Source organism: Patagioenas fasciata, chromosome 7 (assembly GCF_037038585.1).
Source record: "Patagioenas fasciata isolate bPatFas1 chromosome 7, bPatFas1.hap1, whole genome shotgun sequence".
Classification (NCBI taxonomy): domain Eukaryota; kingdom Metazoa; phylum Chordata; class Aves; order Columbiformes; family Columbidae; genus Patagioenas; species Patagioenas fasciata.
The window spans coordinates 32,671,224-32,693,992 of record NC_092526.1 but is presented as its reverse complement, the minus strand read 5'-3'; the positions used below and the strand labels follow the sequence as shown (position 1 = coordinate 32,693,992).

Below are 22,769 nucleotides of genomic sequence, written 5' to 3'. Positions count from 1 at the left end.
CTGAGCGGCCCTGAGCGTGCGGAGCGGCCCTGCCGGCGCGGGCACCCGCCCCCCGCACCCCCCCGCTCCGCTCCTTCCCCCGTTCTCCAGCCGCCCCCCCCCCCCACACTCCGCGCTCCTTCCCGGTCCCGCCGCGCGCGCGCTTGGGTGAGGCGCCGCGGGGCGGCTGGGGCGGCGCGCGCGCCCGCGGGGCTGCGCGTCCCCGTGCGCGCGTGGGGGTGGGGGGGGTGACCGGCGGCCGCGCGTGTCTGCGCGAGCGTGTCCGTGTCGCCGTGTGTGTGTGTGTGTGTGTGAGTGCGGGCGTGCGGCCGCCGCCGGATCGGTTTCTCGGGGTTTGACCAGCTGTCCCAGGCTAACCCTGCTCTCTGAAGATGGAGGAAGTAAAAACAGGATTACCCTTAGCTACAGCTCCACTGCCTTAGTTTCCATAGCCAACTGCCGTGCACAAACACACCTCCACTAGGCAGAGAGAGCCGACACTAATAAAAACACAAACAAAAGGGTGATGGAAGTGATTCACTGCCTGCGCGGCTGAGGTAAATCTGCGCCTGGCTTCTTTTTATTTCTTTCTTTTCTTTCTTTTTTTTTTTTTTCTCCTCCGCTCCCTCCCTTCCCCTCCCTCACCCCGGTCTCTTTCCTCGGTGGGAGGACAGCTCCGGCCGGCGTGCGGGGCCGGCGGGGCCGCGCGTGTGTCCGTGTGTCTGCCGAGGGGTCCCCGAGTTAAAGTGCGGTCGTGCGCGGCATCTCCCGCACGGCGGTGGGCGCCAGTGACTTGTTGCTGTTAGCCCCCAAAAAACCGCCCCCCAAATGCATCCCGAGCGGGCGGAGAGGGGCGGCGGGTGTGCGTGTGTGGCGGGAGCGGGGGGGGGGGCTCGCTCGGTCCGTTACTCAGCGCCGGCCCCAACTGCCATTTCCCTCAGCGCCCGCCGCCACCTGCGGGCCCCCGGGGGGGCTGCGGCCTGACGCGGCGGGGGTGCGTGGAAGGGAAAGGGAGAAAATAAAATAACATGAAAAAAACCCCACAAAACAACCGAGACAGGACTTCCATGACTTTGACAGGTTGTGGTATGGGCGGGGAGAGGCAGGGATGGGGCGCGGAGCCCGGTGTCGCCCAGGGCCGGAGCAGCACTCCGGGGAAGTTGGCCTGGGCTTCCTGCGCGGGGTGTGACTGCGGCTGCCGGGCCCCCCCCGCCACATCCCTCCCCGCATCCCCTCGCCCCATCCCTCCTCGCATCCCCTCCTCTCCCCCCGTTTTCGTGCCGATTCGTACGGAACCGGTGGATCAAGTTTTTCTATCTTTCCTTTCTCTCCTCTCTCTCTCTCTCCGCTGGTTAATCGCATTGCTTTAGCACCGACTGACCTCCCTCCCTCTCCCTCTCTCTCCCCCTCTTTTTTTTTTGTTGTTCATCTTCCTTCAAAGTATGTGCCATTCTTGAGCGAGTTTCCCCGCCGGCTCATCCCCGGGGCTGCCTGGCTCCGCATGCCCCACCTGTAAGTGCCGGGGACGGGTTTCTGTCCCCTGTCTCTCCCTTTCTCGCTCGCTCTCTCTCTCTCCCCCTTTCGTTAAAAAAAATATTTTTTAAACTTTCCCCATCTTGCTGCGTCTTCAGCCCGAGCAGAACTCTCTCTCTCCCTCTCTCTCCATTCGTTGTGGAGAGGGAGGCTTAGCAGCTGGGATTTGCCATCACCAGCCTCAAAATTGTGACCAAACTTTTTTTCTTTTTCCTCTTCCTTCTCGCCCCCGCCCCCTCCCTTGAAAAAATAAAAAATAAAAATCAAACCGTGTTTTAATTTCGGTTATGGATGTTTCTCTGTTTCTTTTTGTCTTCTGTTCTCTTCCTCCTCCCTTCCTCCCCTTTCTTTCCTTCCACTTCATTGGCTGGGATGTTCTTCCCCTGTTGCTTCTGATGTTTCTTTCTTTTTCTCAGTGTGCGCCTGCCTACCTGGACTAGGGGGAAGATAAGGTAATTTTGAAGGGCTTGAGGAGGCAGCTTACCTGTTTTGAAAACTTTTTTTTTTCTTTTGAGATTTGTTTTTAAGAGTCATGTGAAAATCAGTAATTGAAGAGAGTTTGGTAGCAGCTGGGCAGGTTGAAATTTAAGTGTTATGTGCTGAATGCCTTGGGAATTTGATCTGCTTTATACCAAAGAAGAGTGCAGAGAAAAGTATTTATTTATTGGGGGAAAGGCGGGGGGGGTGGAGGGAAAGGAAAGCGGGTTAAGGGAGGGGGAGGGAAGTGGTTTTGGAGACAAGAAGTGAAGCTGCCTGTTTTCCAGTAAGTAATGGAGAAATTCCAGGAGCCAGGGCTAAATATACTTGGCGATCAATACAGAAATGGCTCATTGTGAATAATTTAGCTGCCTGGTGCAGTGAGAGTTTTGAAACTAAAGGCAAAAAAGAGGCCGTGGAGGGAGAGAGGAAATAAAATTCTCCTCTGGTCATGTCAGATTTTTAACTTTTCCACTTAAAAGAACATAGTTATGATTATTGATCTCTATTTTTTTTTTCTTTCCCTTCAATATATATCGAATGATAGCTAGGGGGTGTCATTCTATACAGTTACTTGGGTTTCTGGAAAGTAATAGCTTGTTCTGTGTCAGCAAAGTGCTTCCAGAAACTTTAAGATTGCTTCACGCCACAAAATGCACGATCTGGGATTATTAAGTGTGACGTTTGGCCCCATGCTGTGGCAGATAAATAGGGTTAGAGTGAACAGGTGCGTATACAGGTGTGTGTGCATGTAAGGTAGTGTGAGACAAAGAGTTGTAATAACTCTCTCTTGAAGGGGAAGAGACACGGGAGGGCTTTATTTTGTTTAGATCAGGATGGAGTTTCTTGGAGTGTGTGTGAAAAGAGCAATTGTTAATTGTATCCATCTCCTCAAAGTATCTTCTGGCTGTGAGAGCTGATAATTGATAAAGCATTACCATCCCGGCTCAAGTAAAACAAGTGGAAAGTCAGGGAAAAGCTCTCAGATCAGGTAAAAATGCAGGTGGGGGGCAGACAAGGGTATGATCAGACCAAGGTGATCCCAGTGCCACCTGCCCAGGTAGCAGCTGAATTTCTCAGATAATTTGCAGGAAGGGTTCAGTGATTTGCAAACGAGCATATGCAGTACACTTGTGTGTTTCTCTAGGCAATGGTTGCAACAGCAGCAAAATGTGCAACTACTTTGGGTTTTAAGTAAGTGTAATCATTTAATGGTTGATACTGACAGCCGTCTTTGAGAGTGTACTTTTCTACCTTACAGCACCGCACTTTGACTATGGAAGCAGAAGCTGCTGATGGATATATAACGTGTAAGTAGTAATTTCATGTGATTATTCTGAATTGTTTTCCTTTTCCCACTATCTTTTATATAATGCAGAGACCTGAAACTTTACCTTCATTGTGTATGGTCTTTGCTTTGAGATGATGCTGAATAAATAGCATTTAAACATAACCTTTGTGTATGATTGAAAAATGTGTGGGGATGGGTGAATGGTTGAGTAGCTCTAGATTTAAACATTTGCTGAGGATGAATGAACTTTGTAAATGAGAGAGAGTTCATTTTCAGAAATTCAAATTGCAGCAAAAAAAACTTTTTGTGCCTTTCACTCTACATTTCTCCTGTTTTCTGTATGAGAGCAAAACATCTTAGTTTCTTTAAGTGCTTTGTTTAACTGTCAGTTTACTGGGAACTTTGAGGAGAAGGTCTGTACAGTGAAGTAGTTTTTCAGTCTTCTGCCCAGCCTGGATTCTCAGTGTAGAGGTGTAAAAGTAATCCTAACTCCTCTTGAGATAAAGCAGCTAGGGCAAGGTTTGTCACAGGTGTGTGTGGAGAAGACTGATGAGAGTAGGTTGTGGGGGGGCTCTTAAAATCAGTGCTTGTGGCTACTGAGAATCTAGTTTTTACAGGCTGTGGAAGACCCTGCTGATAAAGGAGGGAAGGGTGAAGGGAGCAAGTTGTACTTTTAAATGGCTGTGTTGTTCTGCTGAAGGTGGGCATGGAAACTTACATGGGACTTGTTTTGTGAAAGCAGGTGACAATGAGCTTTCGCCTGAAAGGGAGCACTCCGGCATGGCCATTGACCTCACCTCCAGCACACCCAACGGGCAGCATACCTCCCCCAGTCACATGGCAAGCAGTAAGTCTCTTCTTAAACCTCTGCCTGTGGGTTAGTCTGGTCCTCGGCTTGCTTACCGGGTCTTAACCACTGCTGCAGGCATTGCTAATAAAAGAAGGACAGGGTAGACTTTTTTTTTTTTTTCCTTTCCTGTCTGTCTTGTTCGTGCTGGTGTCTCATCTAAACATGAATGGGATTACTAGTCTGAACTATCCCAAGGTGGCATTTGAGAGCTGGTCCTTACCTGTTCCAGGTAGGAAAACAGTAGGTTTGACATGTAGTGGTTTTGAAATCCAGATGGGAGTTGTTGTTATTATTACTTACTGTGCTTCCCCAAACAGCTTGAAGTAGCTTTATTTGAAAACAAACATCTTATTTACAACAAGGCTTTACTCTGGCAAAAGTATAAAGTTAAAATATCCGGGTTTGGTGGCAGATTGTACTTTATTGTTCCATATAGAAACTTCAGTATCCTATTCAGTACCTCAGCTTTGCCTTGGCGAGTCTGAGAGCAGCTGGGGTAATTGGAAGTTTATTGCACTCAGTAGTTGACTCTCACAAATGGAAAGGATTTTGGTTTAGAATGTCAAGGGAGAAATTGACAAAATGTAGAGACATTTGGGAGGCTCCACAGAGTGTCAGGTGTTCGTAATATTTTTGTAATTTTTTTTGTGCTATATTTTGGAAGTGGATAAATGTGGTTTACACAGATTTCATCAACATCTTCCCGGTGTGTGAGTGCCGTAGCTTATTTTACTGCTGGTTACACTGTTACAATAAGATATTTACTTTAAAGTAACTCTGTACTTGTCTTCAAAAATAATGTAACATGCTTTGTTTCCAATATACTTTCAGAGAGTTTCTGTCTATGTGATACTATTTGCTTTCTAGTGTGTTGTACTATAGATATGTATTTATATTTTTAAATTGAATGTTTGTATAATAACCCACGTAAAACTGTGAAAGAAAAAGAGAGCTTTTAGGGGTTTCTTGCTTTAAAATACAGATTCTATTGCTTTCAGAGTCTTTCTTACTGCAAGAAAGATGTTACTTTCCTTTAAGAGTTCTTCTTTCCTCCTGCAAATTATGAGTAAAACACAGTTTTTATGAGCCTTTAAAACTGAGGGTTATTATGAAGATCTCCCAATTATATACATGTTTCTAGAGAATATGATTGCTAATACTCTGGACTGAACTTTATACGACAACTGATCATAATTCAGCATCTTTAGACAATTCCAATCCGGCTGCACTGGGATTCTGATATATTTTATTATGTTGTAAAAGTTTTACTACTCACTTTCTTCATTTTCTTTGTTTCCTTTTTATTAATGGGAAGCCTTCATTGGGAGGGGAAAAAAGCTCCCTGTTTTAAATCTTCTTTATCATCTAGACTAAAGACCAGAGTCAAATTAGGGAATAAAAAGCTCTAAGATGAAGTAATGTAGAAATACTTTAACACATCAAATATTTTCCCGTTCACTGTGTTAACATATTCAATGTTTTTTAATTTTTGTTAGTTCTTGCAAGACATGTATCTGCAGCCTTGGTGAATATCTTATTTTTTTAGATTTTTTTTTTTTTTTTCCTTTTGGTCTCTCACAGGTGTCTCAACTGCTTTCATCACTGCTGCTTTGTGTTAAGCATGTGCTGATGTTGAAAAATTAGGGTCTTTGCCTGGGTTTCCTAAGCCAAGCAAAACTTGAGCTTCTTAAATTTGTTGTAATTTACTTAGCCTTTGCAGGCATAAGAATGCTTTGAAGACAGGTGGTTTGTTCTGTCTTAAACATGGAATGTATTGATTGGAGGTTTGGGACTTTTGTGGCAGCTGTTACATTGGCTCATTTAAGGTTTTTGGCCAGATCTTGAATCTGGTACATGGAGACTGAATTGCCAGGCTGTGTTTTTCACTTGTTTTGTGGGGCACAGGAAATCCTTTTAGAGGTTCAGTAATCCAGGGGCCTATGAGCTCTTTTTTAAAAAAATTATTATTTCATTTATTTATTTTTATTTTTAAAGGAGAGGTGAAGGTGGGAGAGTAAGGAGGAATACCTGTTCACAACATTTTGTATGAATTTGGTAGCTCCCAATGGGTTGATCCACCATCCATCCTTGTAAGCGGAGGAAGTGTCTGCCTCATATTTCAATACAGTTTAATTTCTGGTGGAGACTGATTGACTGTTGAGCTGCCATTGTAGTGAAGCCCAGGGCATGTCATTTGTGGCTGGGTAGGGTTTGCCAATGGAGGAGGTGATACATAAGATGGTACATGGATCAGACCCCAAATATTTCACTCCCAGTTTTGTTGCCAGTCATCCCCAGAAGGAGGATGGCCCTATTTAGCTGTGCACTCAGGATGTGCACCTGCAGGGCAGAGATCTGTGTTTCAACCTTTGTTCTTGCATTCCATTGAGTCGTTCTGAAATGCAGCTCTTAATTTAGTTTTAATTTGTGTCTGGCTCAAACACAGACTAGCTGTAAGAAGCAGATTTCTTGCATCTGTACCAAAATGACTGAGCAGTGCCCTCCCAGCAACAGTAGAATTACGTACTAGGTAAAGAGTTTTCTGTGTTCATTAGCCCCTGGCAATCCATGTTAGTCAGAGTTCTGGCTGGGCAACTGATGTTTTTGGGTTCTATTCCAAAAGGTTTTGGGTTAAATATTTTGGCTTCTTTTGTAGAGTCGTCTACTGCATCCTTTAACTTATTATCATTTTCAAGTATCTAGATGGTACGTATAGGTTATGGATGGGGCTGACACTCAATTTTCCTTGTGAATGAGATGATCCTGAAAGATAAATCACAGTGAATCGCCTGTCATAGCTAACTAATGATCTTACATTTACCTTACGGTATGTAGCAGCCTTTAGCAGAATACTGTAAGTATGTTGGCAGATGCTCTGTTCTAAAATACTTTATTGTAGTTTTATGTAAGCAAAGATTTTAAATACATGTAAATAGTCAAACCGAATTTTTCTCTCCAACAAAAAAACAAATTAGTGCTATAACTGCTGAGTACAGATGACACATTTACATAGCCCCAAATCTGGAAGTCCAGGTTTTCTTCCTGTCTTTGGTAGGAAAACTCATCCAGAGGATAACATCCAGAGCTGCATGTCCAAGTCCTGCTTCATTAACTTTGTGTTGGTACTAGAGAGTTCTGTGCATGGCCCTAAGCCCTGCTATGGACCCTGCAAGTTCAAGGCCATCTGTTTTGTTGCCTTTGGTGAATGTTGAACTGGGCTGTAAGTGATCAGGAACTTCCAAATAGGAACTGGCGTACTAATTAAAGGCTGATGGGGAATCCTTATAAAAGAGGCTTTAGAAAGAAAGAATTCCCAGTCACGTCCTCATAATACCACACTGAGTTCTTACTATAGTTATTAGAGATACATACTATTTTTTTCTTCCTGTAGGTTAAAGTGGACTTCAAAGAATGTCCCCTTTAGAAACTGCGGGGCACAGTTGTTTGATTATTTGATTCGATGACCACTTTACACAGGATGAAGGATACTTCTCTAAGACCACTTGCCTACTATCATATGGAAAATAATAGCACCAGCTGTTACTATCCAACAGTTAGTGACAGAGAAAATTTCCTCTTAAATTAGCGACTTTACAGTGGGTGTCCTAAATAACTTTCCCTGCTTTCCTAGACAAAAGGAGTCCTTAAACGAAATGCAGTCAGAACAATCATAAATATCAAACCCAACATCTGATGTTTGAAACTGATTAAAATCGTGGTATGCTTTCAAGATGTATTTATAGTAGCTTAAAGTGTTACTAAGTTATGAGAAATAATTTATTAAGAAAATAAACATTGTCAAGTGACTCTGAAAATAATGAGGCAGTTGCATTTTCTCTGTGGTGGGGAATGATCGTGCTGTCTGACAAGATAGCTACTGGGACAACAGTATTGAGTGTGAGTGATTTCAGCAGCAGTATTTTAAGAGAATTTGGGCAAAGTCTAATTATAATGTAGCTAACACTGTATTTCCAGTGATTGCGGTGGACTATCAGTTGCATTTTTTTTCTTTTTCCCCTGTAACTTCAAAGCCCCAAGTCTTTCTTGATTACTTTTATTTTTCAACTCTAACTTGTCATACAAGCTCTGTTTTGTCACAGTTGTGTTGCCCCAAGCAGAGAGCTTCATGAACCACAGCTGTAACAGCACCACATCTGTATGGATAAAGAAATGTAACCATGGAGTCTGCCTTTTGGAATAAAATAGCGTAAAATTAGAGGTTGCTTCATGCCTCAGCTACGCGGCAAACAAGCCTTCCATTGCCAGAGTCTACTGCCCAGGCACGTGAGACTGGACCTTGCAATGGGATTCTTTTTGGCTCAGGATGTGGTTTTTTTCACCAGGATGAGGTGGTAGAGGCTGAGACTCTGCAGGAGGCTTTTCTTTAGGGAGGGTGGTTGAAGCTGTCTGGGCTGGGCTGCAGGGGGGGAACTGAGTTAATGCTGTGCTGCTGTCACTCCCCTGACACATGCGCTGGGGCATGAAGAATTCTGGCAACCAGACTGCTCTGCTCTGAAATGGGGATTCAGGTCTCCAGTTCTTCCAAATATCTTGGAAAGTGTGAAACACTGCATATGGTGCTGAAAACTTGGACTGGATAACCTTGAGAAGCTGAGAAATCTCTTTCCTTAGCTGCCTTTAAGGAACAGGTAGGCAACATCTCTTGGTCTGGGTATCTTTGATTCTGCCTCAGTGCAGGGAGGTGGACTTTTGACAGTCACTTCATGTCCTCCAGTCCCTTGTGTCTGGGTTTCCAACCTTGACAGTTTGATATTTAGAGAGTTCAGCTGTGGAATTTCACGATGATGCCTGATAGAGACGTACCTATAGTTTTACAGGTTGAAGGGTGGTGAAGATGCACTGTGCCAAGATGAGCTTACACATAAGGGATGAGCTCAATAAAGTGTGGTAGAATACTGGTAGAAGTGAGCTACTTTGATGCTTACACTCCCTGAGAATTGCCAGGGGAATAATAGTCATGAAAGTTTTGGCCTCCTTAAGGAGGAAAAAATGAAATAAGAAAAATAGAGGTGACGATCAGGCTTTAAACAGAAATTCAGGGTTTTGTGTACATGTATGAAACTGAAACTCTGTAGTAGTGTTACACTGTTTCCTTTTTTTTTTTTTCCCCTAAAAAAACCCAAAAAAGCTTACCTGGAAATGAAATACCTGTGTGATGCACCTTGGATTGTTCTACCTTCATAGATATCAGCTTAGATTTTTCACATTGGTATGGATAAAATCATGAAGTAGTTGCTCTGATACAAACTCTGCACGTAGATGAAAACTGGGTAGCCACTGAAACTAATAGGTGTTTAAGTAACTACTGTCTGTAGCTCACACTCCAATGGTGAGGGTTCCCCTGTGTATTTTTCCTATCTTCTGTCATGGTCTCTCTGGCATTCCCTGGATGCAAAAATATTCCGCTGTCTCAGTGAGTGTTATAATGAGGGTGGAGTGAAATGATAATTTAATCTCATTAAATAGGTTTTTATTCATTCTGATGGAAGCTTCTTGAGAGGTCATCTACCAGGGCTTTGTTGCAGCACACACCTTTCTTGAGGAGCTTCTGTTATTCTCTTGGACTGTCAGATTCAGTTAACTTTCCTTGGTACACACCCTGTTACAACACTCCGTGCTCTTGCTTGCTTTGTAGTCAGCAAGTTTTCAATGTTTGCTTCTGGAATTTCAGTTCCTTTTCGGACATGCCAACAAAAAGAGCAATCCTTATCTTCCTTGAAATGCAGCACTTTGATAGCAGCTGAATGACGAGATACCAGTTAGAGAGCACTCTGTCTTTCCCATCCTTGAATCTAGGGGAAGGTGCCGCTCCTGTTGAAACCGATGAATAAAGGATCTAGGGCTTGTTTTCCATTCCTGTGGGCCACTGTCTCTGTCTAGTCCTCCAGCTAAAAGGCAGATTGCAGGACTAGGTTTTACAGGTAGAAATGCAGCTACCTGTGTCATCTTCGTGCGTTTCTGAGGGTGAGCAGTGCTCCTTCTTCCTGTGCCGAGAGGACACCTTGGAGGAGCAACGCTATTCTAGCCAGGAGGAAAAGGCACGGTTGTCTCCTGCTTTTTATCCTCATGAATCCCAATAAATAAAACTCCTTTCAGGATCCACCTTGAAGCAAGTCTATAGAAAACTTAAGGCTGTGCCATTGCTCTCTGTAGTAACAAGACCTGTTGCCAGCCCGGGTTCAGAACCCATGCCACGGCATGTTGTCCCTTGCCTAGAGCAGTGAGCGCTACTTTGGAGTCCAGGTGGCTGCCTGCTGCATCACAATGAAAGGAAGCAGAGTTGTGGTTGTCACTGAGAAGTGATGAGGCTTAACAGGTATGGCTCCAGGCTGGGTGACCAGAGGACCAGTTTTTCTCCCAACTCTTGTCATCGTAGGAGAGTTCCTTCATCTTTCTGTGCTGCTTTTTCTCCTCTTGCCTTTTTTCACGAATCACAGAGGCCGTAGATAACTCAGGGTGGAGGCTGGGATGGTATGTCTTAGGCCTTGTCAAAAGTAGGAATTTTGTTATTATAGTTTCTTTACTTAGGGGTTGTTTTACATTTAATTTTTACAGCCCCATAATGAGATGCATTCAGAAGTACCTTAATGCCAGTGTAGCTTATATTCTGTCCCATCCAGGAATAATTGTGGTACTCCTAAAGCACCCTGTTCTTGTGTGATTACATTAGAGCAACCACCACATTTTAACTCTTCCCGTACAGCTGAGCATTACTAGATCTCTGTGCGGACAAACCCCTGCTTACACTGCCCAGCAAAATGTGGCCTTGATATGAAGCCAGGTCTACATTACCGGCTTCTGCTGGCACTGCTGTGTCAGCCTGTGGCTTTGAGGAGCTGTAATCCTTCACTGGCAGAGAGATGCTGGCAGAAATTCCTGCTGTGAGCACAGCCCTGGCTGGCAGAATCACCTACGAGGGGTACTACAGGTGGAATAGTGGAGCAGACCATAAGACAGGAGACACTCTTCCTGGAAAAGCATGGGCTTGATTCATCCACCTCAGATCTGTGCTGATAGGTCATTTAAACTTCTGTGAGCTAGAACCTCTTTTAATGTATTTTTTTCTGATAGCTTTTGCTTTCTTCACAGCTTTTCTTTTTTTTTTTTTTGACCCTGCTTTCCAAGTTTTGGGTTTATTCCTTCAATGCTGTGTGGCCGAGCCATAGCACCACAGAGGTGGTGGGCTCTTGCGTACGTTGTACCCACTCTTTTAGCTCATGGTTACTCTGTGTTTGGCCTGTCCAGGGAGCTCACAGAGCTCTCAGCCTCCCCCCTGGTGAAGCTGAGGTTGCTACTCAGACCCCTGTGCCCCCTCAGGAATATGGGAACACCTGTAGGTGGTTGAAGGTCAGTCCTAGGGCTGAACTGCAGTCCCAGCCCCGGTGTGGAGAGGGTGAATATCTGCATCCAACAGACAGCAGATTTTAACTGCATCATCTTCCTAAATAGGTAGGAATCCCTCTTTTTAAGTAGGCTGTGAATTTTACACAAGACATGAGCCAAAGAATCTGACTCCAGACCTACCTGCACTCTCTCCACCATGGTTTCATGTTGCCTGGAGAAGCTGCACAAACTGTTTGTTTTCACTCCCTCTTTTAGCTCAGGTATTGGTACTGCCTGTGATGCTGTTCTGGGCACAGGTGCAGTTGCTCCAGCAGGGGAAAGAGAAAGGGAAGACTAGAGTGAATATTAAAGTCCTTTTCCTATCACTGCGCTGGAGAAGGCTTTCTGAGGACTCAGCTCTGCTGTCCAGCCTGAAGATTCATGCAACAGAGATAGAAGACCCAGCCACATGTTGGTGCTGGTAGTGTCCTGGCAGGTGAAATAGTGAAACAGTTTCCAAAGAAGGCAGAACATACAGAAGCATAGAAAATCCATTCACTTTGTCTCCCTGTAGTGTCTGTTACCTTTTTTCTCATGAAGTTTTCTCTTATGTGAGGGGGTAAGACAGTCTGTGTTTCATCTCTAGCTAACGGAAGATCTGGGCAGGGCTTACAATAGAGCTGCTCCGTTTACAGTTAAACCACATACGTGACAAAGCTTGAGTTTCCAATGAGGGCTATTTTCTTGTTTATCACTTTGTTCCTCCACTTGAACAAAACAAATATTATCCTGAAGATATTGATGCTGTGACTTTCAACAGTAGGCTAGAGTCTTCTCAGCTCCTTATTAAGTAATGTTTCCCTTGCATTCCCCTCAGCCTTCAAAAAACCTTCATTCCATCAGAAGAAAAGTGATGATGTCCTGTTTTTTCTCAAGCGACATGTATTCCCTCAGTCCATGAAAGTTATGTTGGCGAGTGGCTCAGAAAGCTGACTAGTGAAGCCTGTGATATGCCCAAGTTCATATTAATTTTTCTCATAACTCTTCTTTGATTTGGGAATGTGTGTGTGCAATCGTATGAGAACTCACACCTACTCTTTCCTAGTCCTCAGCCTTTGGACATTTTATTATTCCCTCTGCAAGCAAATGTGCTCTCTTAGGTAATGATCTAGCCATAAAACACAGAAAGAATTTTTGGTAACTCTATCTGTAACTCAAGCAGCATGAATTAAAGACCTGCTTCTGTCCAAAGTGCAGCAAACAGGATGGTATGAATTCCCTTATTTTCAAAATGAAAGAAGTTCCCTCTTTCTGTATGAAAACAGCAAGTCTTTTTACACAGAAGAGGTACTAGGTCTGTTCATTTGGGGAAGGGTAGCTATTCTCTTCAAGTCATGGATTGGTTAAGAGTTTCCAGGAAAGAGTTAGAGTAGATTGAAGACCTTGTTCTAGTTATAAGCCAGGTCTGTGAAAGGGGAGAAAAGCTGAGGCAAAAGCAGACAACGGTGTTTCGTTTGAGTGGTTTTAAATCTTATTTCTTGAGAAACTGATAATCCTGCAGTGTGTGTTTTGCCTTGTCCAGATAACGGTCCCTGAAGGAGAACAAATCTTATTAATTAGCACTTCTGTGTACTGCTTGTAATTGTCTGTTCCAAGGTACAGCCTTTGTATTGCATGTGTGGTGTTGTGGTGAGGGGCCTCTCTCCCTCCATCTCTGGGAGAGTCTGCAGTGATCTGGCACCAGTGCAGAGTTTGCCCAAGTAGAGAAATATTTTGGAATACACCATTGGGCCTTAAATTCACTCAGTGCCTTAACACACGTCACCTTTCAGATGTAGGCATGTCCTAGATGTAGATGTGTGTAATAGTTTTACACTTTAATCTCCCCAAATTAGGTCAACTTTACCAGTTGTTTTGACCTTCTTACCGGCACAGGTGGTTCCTAGGTGAGTTTAATATATCTCCATGCAGTTGCATGGAACAATCTGGGGTATTGGCTTTTACCTGAAACCCCTGTTGGAAATTTTTCCCCTAGCTTCAATACACAGACCTCTCTCTCAGTCACTCTTAGGTATTATCCTTTGGATAATCTATTCCTATAGAGTGTAATGTAATAATATCCCCTCGTTATATCATGCTTTTTCAACAATAAATCTTTAAGAGCTTCACAAAGGATGCCAGTTGAAGAGATACAAATGGGTGAATAAAATTATAGACTGAAGAGGTGGAGAAAAATTAGAGAAATTAGTACTAGTGTGAATTCAGCTCCTATAGGTGGGAGGCAGTCAGTTTCATCATTTTTGTATGTGACTTCGAAATGTCAGATTATAGGTAGCTCTCAGCAGTTCACAAGAATGATATGCTAGTTGTATATTTAAGGGTCAAGTAGTACATGACGTTTAGCAGACTATGAGAACGCTGAGTTTATTCTTGCATTCTCTTAAATTTGTGTTGTCAGTTGCACAATTTCTTTATTTCTCCAAAATCCCGTGCATTTATTTGTGAATCCGAAACCAGAGCTTTCTCAGAGTATAAATGCTATCACGAGTCAGCTGCCCCCAAATTAGCTAATACCAAGTAGTGAAGGTTGGCAGTTGGAGAGAAATATACAAAAATGTGTCCGGCTCTGTTTTATGACAAACCTGTACACATGTGATGTGTGAAAATACAAATTGAAAGCACTTACAGAGTTTCAGTCACATACAATAGAGAGGTACAGGCTTGAAAAATATTAGAATCATGCAAGTCTCATGAGAATAGGAAACCAGAAAGAGGAGAGGTATGTGAATTGTGCCTCCACTGAAGGAAAAGCTATTAAGCGCCACCCTTTTCAAATGTCAAATGCATGGGAAAAAGTTGCTGGAAACCAGTCTCTGCTAAGTCTGCTGCTTGCAGAACCTACTTTTTGTTAGATGTTTGTCAAAATCACCTCTCTGGTCAGACTGAGACCAGACATGACTCAGGCTATCAGCATGTTACATGGTTTCAGGTTGCTGTCTTACTGCTCTTGCGTTGAAATGCTGTAAAGAGGTATTTGCTTTTTCCTCACACTTTTAAAGTGCTTCGTTTATTTAATGTCATTAGTGTTATTGTTATTCTGACTAGTAATCATTAAATATTTATACAAAAATCGATAGTAGTGAGATTTTTTGCTGTAGTAAATATATATCACATATGTATTCAAAACCAAAGCAAACTGCAGTGCATTCCAGGAAATAATCTATAATGATGCTCTGTAAAGTACTTGCTCATCTCCACTTGAAGATACTTTATCTGTGTCCCAAGTGCAGCCATTCCTGCAGCGTAACCCTGGTTGTTTTTTTAACAGCCTAGAACTACACAGAACAGGTTCTTAGGATAAGAGTAAAGATGGTGTTTTAATTGTAGAAAAGTGAATGATAATTGCAGATACTTATTCAGGTTTCCTTAGTTACTGTAGGTGGGGAGATCCTGAAGTTTTGTGTTGCATCAGCTAGACAGCACACAAGCAACAAACTACTGTGCTAGAAGAAAATTGCCCTACATTCTGCTTTGCATATGCTGATCGCTACCATCCGTTCTGTTTTCTCAAACATGTGAATGTTGTTATGTGCCCCAACTTGTCATGGTTTCCTTGCCTTTGCTGTGGCATCCGAATGCCCTTACGAAACTAGTGGTGTATGAGGGTCCCTTTGAGGAATTTCTGATGTGTCTCCTGTTGTGAGGTCAGTACTCAGGTCTGGGTGGAGGCAAAACCAGCCCTGTGTTTGGGAAGGGGAAAGTGGTTCTGAGAGAAGATGGCAATGTGACAACTGAAGATGATGCTTTGAAAACATTTAAAACCAATGCCTGAGTGAAAAATGAGGACTGTGACCTTAAGCTAGCGTCAGAGGCAGACTAGGGTTCACCGGAGGGGTATGGACAAAGGCATGAGATGCACGGGATGTCTGACATAGTGGAGAAAACAATTTCTTCTCCAGTGTGAGTCTCTGCATTACTTCTCTTGTGCAACTGTAAATGGAATAGGTCTTAGTAGACCATCAAGGAGATGACTTGAATTAATTGTTCTGGCCAGTGTTTTGGAAGGGGGAAGCTTCCTTAGGAGCTGGCAATAAAATTTCAATTTATAATTATGACTGTAGTTTATAATAATAATTCTAATTATATATATAAACAGTTTAATCTACTATAATGTAATATGGTAACATTTGCTGAGCTTTGGCTGGTTTCAGATAGTGAAAATGTGCTGGTGGTTGTTGGCTAGGATTCAGAAACATTTGTCAAAATTTTGTGCACTATATGAACAACAAAATTTTGTGTGGATTAAGCAGTTATTAATTCTCTCCCATTATCTGTCAGATAAAACTACAACTAACTCATTAACCAAAATTAATCATAAATAAAGCTGATCTGTTGTTGAGGAGGCTAATTAGAATGGTAATTGTGTGATGATGATGCATTTAATTTCAAAATGCAGATTTAAAAGCTACTCATTTTGGCCGTGATAGAGCAAGGTGTTCTGAAATGAATCGCGATGCTTATTGCTGTCATTGTCCTCTTAATTAATACCACCAGGGTTGCCTGCGTTTTCAGTCTTATTAGTGTCCCTTTTAGAACACTCGCAAATGTCCTAATTCTGCTCATATTGGAGCTAGTGGTTAAAATGTTGGATTTTTTGTTTGTTTGTTTGTGGGGTTTTTGTTTGTTTTGGTTCTTTCTGTTTGTTTTACTTCAATGGGAAGGAGGTGCTGTGTGGAGGCGCTCGTGTAAGACACTGCACACTCCTGGGTTTACTAGTGCAGCAGTGCATCTGCATGTCTGAGCTCTGGGAATACCAGCTGCACTTTGGGATTTGCTACTGACTTGCCATGGAGATGGATCTGGAGTTTCAGGCCAGCAAAACTGAATTGTGACTCAACATTTTTAAAATGATTGAGTGACTAATATTCCATGCAGTTTCATTACAGTATCTTTTGCCCCAAGGATTATTTACTGGAGATTAACTACCAGCAGTTAGTCCACTGCTATATGTAATCTGGAACTTCAATAAGAAAGGAATTGTTTAAATAGGATTGTGTTTTTATCCCAAATTGCCTGGTTCTAATGGTAAAATTAGCATTACTAGTAAAATCAGCAGTTGTACCTGCTAGACTGCATGCACAATTTATGGTGGTTTTTCTTTGTTTGTTGTCAGAATATATTAAATGTTGTTATGAGGTGTCAGGGTTTTTTAGAATAGTGTGTTTTATTGTAACAAACTACCATTTGAATCATTAACAAGGAAATGGGCATTGGATACAGAATACATGATTCATGTTGTCTTATCATTTGTAATCACTACTGTTTTTTTCCTTCTGACTTGGTTTGGAGGCAATAATAGAACTGAATCACAGAATTAATCTTGAATGTTCCTACTAATGAGACTTGAAGGGAATATTGAGCATAAATACACTTTACCTATTTTATTTTTATCTTTTTCTCTGAGTTTTGTTGTTGTGCTTCCTGGTTCATGGGGATAAAAACCCTCCAAGCATGTTTTAGTTACATCACTAATATTAGAACTGAGTAATCGGGTGGCTTTGGCAGCAGTCTCGTTTATAAATTGTTGGTGAGCAGATGGCTCACCAAGTTGGCATGCCAACTCCAAACTTTCACAATCATGAGTCAAGTTTGAAATCGCAAGATTGCCTTAGATGCCATGAGAGATTTTTGTGTGTGTGTTTGTTTAATAAGTGTAATTCTCAGTGTATCTTCTCGTTTCTGAGCTGTGTTTTGCACTGGAGTATGGCTTCTCGGCAAACTCTAGGATTGGGAATGCCTTTTTTCCTCATTTAATGAAAGTGGAGACTCTTCTAGTCACTTTATCCGAAAATCTTGCTGCTAAGAAAAAACAGTAAATATCAAGCATGAGAGAAATTAAAGTGAGACTTGGCAATTCTGGTTAATGTCAAATAGTTCAAATGATTGAGATTGTTCACAATTATTCTTTTAGCAACTTATGGTTTGTAGGCACGATAATTTGCTAGAAATTATTTGCTGATATCTGTAATCCTGAATATGCAAATCTGTGCAAATTTGTTTCCTGAGTGCAGGGCTTAAGTCATTAAGCGGCATAGCATACAAGTGTTACGTTTTGAAATCCAAGAGTGAATATTTTCTTTAAGCAAAATGTAGCAATAAGAGAAGATTGTTGAGCTGAAGTGCTCTGATGTTCTCGCTGTGAACACAGCGAAGTTCCAACAAGGGTCAGATCTCAATCCACTTGAGAATTTGGACCCATATTCCTGGAAGTGTATATTTATTTATTTATTTATTTATTTTCCCCTCATTTAAGCTATTCCTTCAACTAAAATTAACACGGTGTATGTGGATTATAATGCATTGTGGAACCTGTTACAGAATTAGACCTTATTTCTGAACTATTCCACACTAAAGTGTGCTGTTGTAAGTGCTAAACAACTGTGTTTCACTCATAATCATGTAGTTGGTGTGTGCACCTAATAATTGTGTGTTCAATTTAGGCCTGGATTTTTTAGAAATGTCTCCTATTCTGGTCCTGATTTAGCAAAGCTCTTAAACAGATGATTAACTTCCATTGGCTTTAATAGGACTTAAGCACATTCTTAATCAGGGGCATTGTGTCAAATCATGTCTCTTGGTGACAATTGGAACAACCTGCCAGAACCGCAGTAAAAATATCTGTAGATCTTCCTTAAATTTAGACTAATCATTTCTTTAACTTGTGAAGCATTTTGTTTCAGAATCTGAAACTCTGTGCACATTTTTTTCTTTTTTCTTTTTTTTTTTTTAAGCAAATGGTTATTGTCACAATCTAATTGTATGTATAAAGATTTTAACTAGCTTGGCAGGAGGCTGTTTACATCAAATCTGCTCAATACACCTTTGAGATGGAGAAGAAGAAAATATGCATCTGAGAGTGCCTTGCTGGAATATAAATGTCAGTGCTGATAGATATCTATGATAGAAAATTTGTGTGGGAGTAATAATTTAGTAATAAAATAGGTCAAATTAATTCTTATGCTGAAGGGGATACCTTACAATAACCATTTTGTAATTTTATGTTTGACAGTTTGCTCTGCATTATGTGGATAGGTGGAGCTGAGATAATGTAATCCATTTCCAATTGTAAACAAGATTGCTTTAAGAGCTGCTGTAGTAAGATGCATGTTGGCTGACTTTAAGCTGAAAGGTAATTGCCTCTGAATATTAATGTGCATGTGGGGATTTTGTTTTTAATTCTGGGATTTCATCTTTGCCCTATAGCAGCTCTGAAGAGGCCCTTGTTTTCCCAAACCCTACTTTCGTGCTAATTGAAGCTGATGGCAAGTGTTCTGCTTTGGGCCCTTTGTTTTTATTTTATGTGGCCTGTGTACCTCGGAGAATGCTGTTTTCTTTTTGTGTTAACCACCTTTGGAGCAGATGAGGTTTTTCAGAGATGCTCTTGCTGTCCTACAGCAGCTATGCCTTGTTCCTGGGCTAGGGGAGGAATGATACGTTATGAGAAAGGGGAGAAGTTGCCGCACTAATTGAATTGTAGCCTCTTAGATTAAATGAGAGTTAAGGTGCTGATCCTGTGCTGTGTAGCTGGAGAGCTTCCTCGGGAGTAATTTAGGACCTGATTCAAAGCCCTATGTAGTCTGTGGGAGATACTCTGTCTATGTCCACACACTTTTGGAGCAGACCCCTATCAAGGGAGCAAGTTGTTGTTAATGACAAGTGTAGTCTGGATGAAAAACAACTGTCTACATTTGTATATGAAATTGTTTTAGGCTTGGAAGGGAACAGCCAATCAAGTTGTACCCTGTCTTTCCACTTAAATTCAAGCACTTGGCTTCTACAAGCAGTATTACCTGCTGCTTACAGCAAGGCTCAGCAGCGGGTACCGTGGGGCTGGGGCTGGTGCTGAGCAGGGTGGAACCACAACTCTCTGGAGCAAACTCCAGGCAAACAGCATTGCAGGAGCCTGAAAATCTGTTGTGTGTGGGGTTTTAACCTGCACGTGTTTTAATGGTGTTGGATGTGTGGACTGTCATTAGTTAGGACTTTTTAAAGATGTTATGACTGGCCAGTGCCCCACATGCCCTTCTAGCAGAGATGACTATTCCTGAGGCGAGCATTCAAAGCAGAGTTCAATGTGCCTTGTTCTCTGTCACAATGCCAGCGGTTTTTCTAAAAAAGAAAAACCAAACAACAAAATGGGGTATTTTTAGCTTGGATCGATTCACTGATCCAGTTTACTGCATGGTCTCATGCAGTGAGAGGTGGTGTCTGGAGCAGGGCTGGGAGCTCCTGGTGCTGGTGTTTCTGTAGAGGCCAAGGTACGCTGAGCTGTGCTAATGATGTCAGGAGTGAACAGATCTGTAAACTGTGTTGGTCCAGGAGGTAGCAAATTGGCTTTTCTGCTGCCTCTGGCCCAGTGCAAAAAGTGGTCACCTCTTGGTGGAGAGGGGGCCAGCAGCTGAGAGGCACTGGCTCCACCACCAGCCTTTTTGCAAGGCTCATGGTTGGACAGTGGGCTGAGGACGGGTGGTGTTATGGGTGGGAACCACTAAATAAAGCCAGACTTGAATCTTCCACATTCCTGTGCCCCGCACCAACTTTGGAGTATTGAGCTTTTTGTTTTATAACTATTGTAAATTTCCATAGTGCCCCATCTCCAGTGATTTGGTCTGACACTTATTGAAGTCAAAGGGAGTCCTTGTGGTAATTCAGTCATTTTTGCAACGTGATGCTGCTTGTAGTAAGGCTGTTCTATGGATGCGCTTGCTCAAAAATTATTTAGCTGCAGAAACATTTGACTGTAGGCTGGTAAGCAGAAAAAGTGAGGGTGTGTGGGTTTGTGAATGTGTGTTGCCCATTAAGGAGTCTCACTCTATGCTGGGGCTGCTTCTTTACTATGATAAAAAAAACCACAAAAGGATTCTGATAACTAATTAACTTGTTCCCTAATGGATCAAGCGTTGTCTTAAGGGCAGTAGTTTAAAAGAGTCGATTTAAAGAAAGTTGACTGGAGGTATGTCCTGTGGCTATTACAAACTTTGTTTTATAAGAGCATGTATTTTTCAGTAGCTCCTTTGCCATGCCGTAATGTGGTTGGAGTGGGAGAAATAGAAAACTGGCCATTTCCCGGCAAATAGCTATAAGTTTCTACTCAGTCAGAAAGCTCTATACACTGTGATAGGTTTATAATTATTATCCTAAGATTGATGTTTTTTGGGGGGAGTGTAAATTTGTGCAGCAGTAATCCATTAAGAAATCAATAATCATTCCATCCTGAAATGCAGTTTCTCTATGACATTATAAATACACACCAAAGATTGGAAACTCTGCTTGTGTCCCCTTCTCTGCCCCCCTCCTCCTGTTTCCCTGAACTCCAAGTTCAATGTCCTTTGCTGTGTTGGAGAAGCAATTATGTGGTAGGGCTCTTCTGTTGGAAAAATCAAGGGTGATAATATTAGCTTAATCCTGAGATGCAGTAAAACCTTTTAGTGTGAACTTTGCTTCCCCCCAGTACCCTTTTGATCTTGGGGAAATTCCCTCTCTCCTCTGCCTCAGTTTCATCCCTGGTAGATGGGGAAGATGAAGGTTCATGCCTTGTTTCTCTGTAGACCACTGTGGAGGGGAAGTGTTGTATAAGTGCGAAGTCGTGGTATGTCTACATTTCCTTTTCTTCACTCCTCCTTATTTAGTCTTGGTTCTTCATGTAAAGAGTACAGAGGCTTGACTATCAGAGGTCAGCAGGTTCTGCAGAACTTCCCTTTTTGTTCTGAATTCTCCCCAGTTGGGAAAACACATTTTTGAAATATTGCTGTAAATTATCCCCTGATCTAGAGAACTGGAAACCTACTTTATCTCAGAGTAAAGGTGTTTGTAGCTGATAACTAGTAGACTTTGTGAGGGAGACTGAGAATATTATTTATGTTTCTCTGTGGAAGATTAAATTATATGGAGCAAGGGGCTGGGCTGCTTTTGATCTTGCAAAGAAAATTGTGGATCAGGCAGGAAGATGCTATTACTGTATTAAGTACCACAAAACATGGAATACCTTTAATATTACATTTCTCTGTCTTATTTTCATTCTTCCTGTACTTCCTTTTTGTTAGAGCTGGTTGAAAAATCAGTTTTAATGAAAAATACTTCAGTTTTCCCTTTAAATTTAAATTGATATTCTTTTTAGCCAGCTTTGATGTTGATTAAAAAACGAGGCGTTCTTTAATGATAGAATTGTATCTTACATCTGTGATATTTGTTGTCCAGGCCTGGTTTCACTCTGTTTCCTCATCTGCTACAGTAAAAGGCATGTTTGGCTTGGGATGGGTGTGATAACCCAGTACCTGCATTTTACTCTTCTGAGAACATAATCGTCGAGTGCATGGATGCTCACCAACCTTTTCAGCTTTGAGAGGGAGAGAAAGACCAAAGTGTTCATCACATCTTCCCTTTTGAGATTTGAGAATCTCGAGTTATATCCAGAGGTCTAGCAAGTGTGAAACATGAGTTTTGATTGCCATTTGGCACGTGTAAACCTTGGCTTATCAGAGCAGCCCATGGGAATACCCACATGAGTAGAATTATTCATGTGTTCTTGCGTCATAGGCAGGGATTGTGGAAGAGCTGGTGAGGAGCAAAACTGGACACTTAGAAATCAAACACTCTCGTCTGTGTAGTTGCTCTAAAGTGATTTAAGGGTACTCTTGTGCTAAATTCCCTCACTGTAGTCCTCTATTGGGAGAGCTTTCATGCATGGCTGGATTGTGGGGCAACTTGACTTTCACTGGTTTGTTTTGGAAAGTGTGAAGTAGTGATGCTAATAGGAAAAGGCCCAGATACCAGCAAAAAAGTTTGTCTTGTCAATTGTGTTCAGTAGGCTTCCATTCAGCATTGACTTTTTTTTTTGGTGAATTGCTTATTTTCTTCTTTAAGGCCAGGAACCCCATACAGGGTTGCTTTCCTATCAATAAAGAATACTTCTTCGTTCACCTAAAAGTGTCCCTCTTGCTCAGATGCTGGTAGCATATGAGTTTAGCGAGAGCTGGCACTTCGTGGATTTTGATTCTTAATTCAATACCCTGCAACTTGCGTCACTTCTCCCTTGGCCCACATACCGATCAATGGCTTTTGTACGTCAACACCATTTTAAATTTTTGAAAATAACTTCCCCCTCCCCCCCCCCCCAGTCAATTTGTGATATAGAAGCAACAGCTGATTGACAGCTGATTTTTCTGCAATGATGTGCTGAAGTGTTCATGCAAATGACATGTGGCTTTTCAGCGAAATAGAAAGACTTTATCACAT

The 22,769-nt window shown here is 42.2% G+C and overlaps 1 protein-coding gene across 7 annotated transcripts in view; it reads left to right on the top strand.

The window, feature by feature from the left end:
- Window positions 1-231: 231 nt before the first annotated feature.
- The window catches only part of IKZF2 (IKAROS family zinc finger 2), a 117,089-nt gene continuing 94,551 nt past the window's right edge, over window positions 232-22,769 (top strand). For 3 of the 7 annotated variants that reach the window (XM_071811279.1, XM_071811277.1, XM_071811274.1), the window contains exons 1-3: window positions 232-536; window positions 3,251-3,299; window positions 4,020-4,127. In XM_071811279.1, coding sequence (XP_071667380.1) covers window positions 3,266-3,299; window positions 4,020-4,127 — 142 coding nt within the window. In that variant the 5' untranslated portion in view covers window positions 232-536; window positions 3,251-3,265. Of the gene's footprint in view, window positions 537-1,928; window positions 1,965-3,250; window positions 3,300-4,019; window positions 4,128-22,769 lie in introns of all 7 variants that reach the window. The other 4 variants (XM_071811278.1, XM_065841009.2, XM_071811276.1 and 1 more) reach the window with 3 other exon arrangements.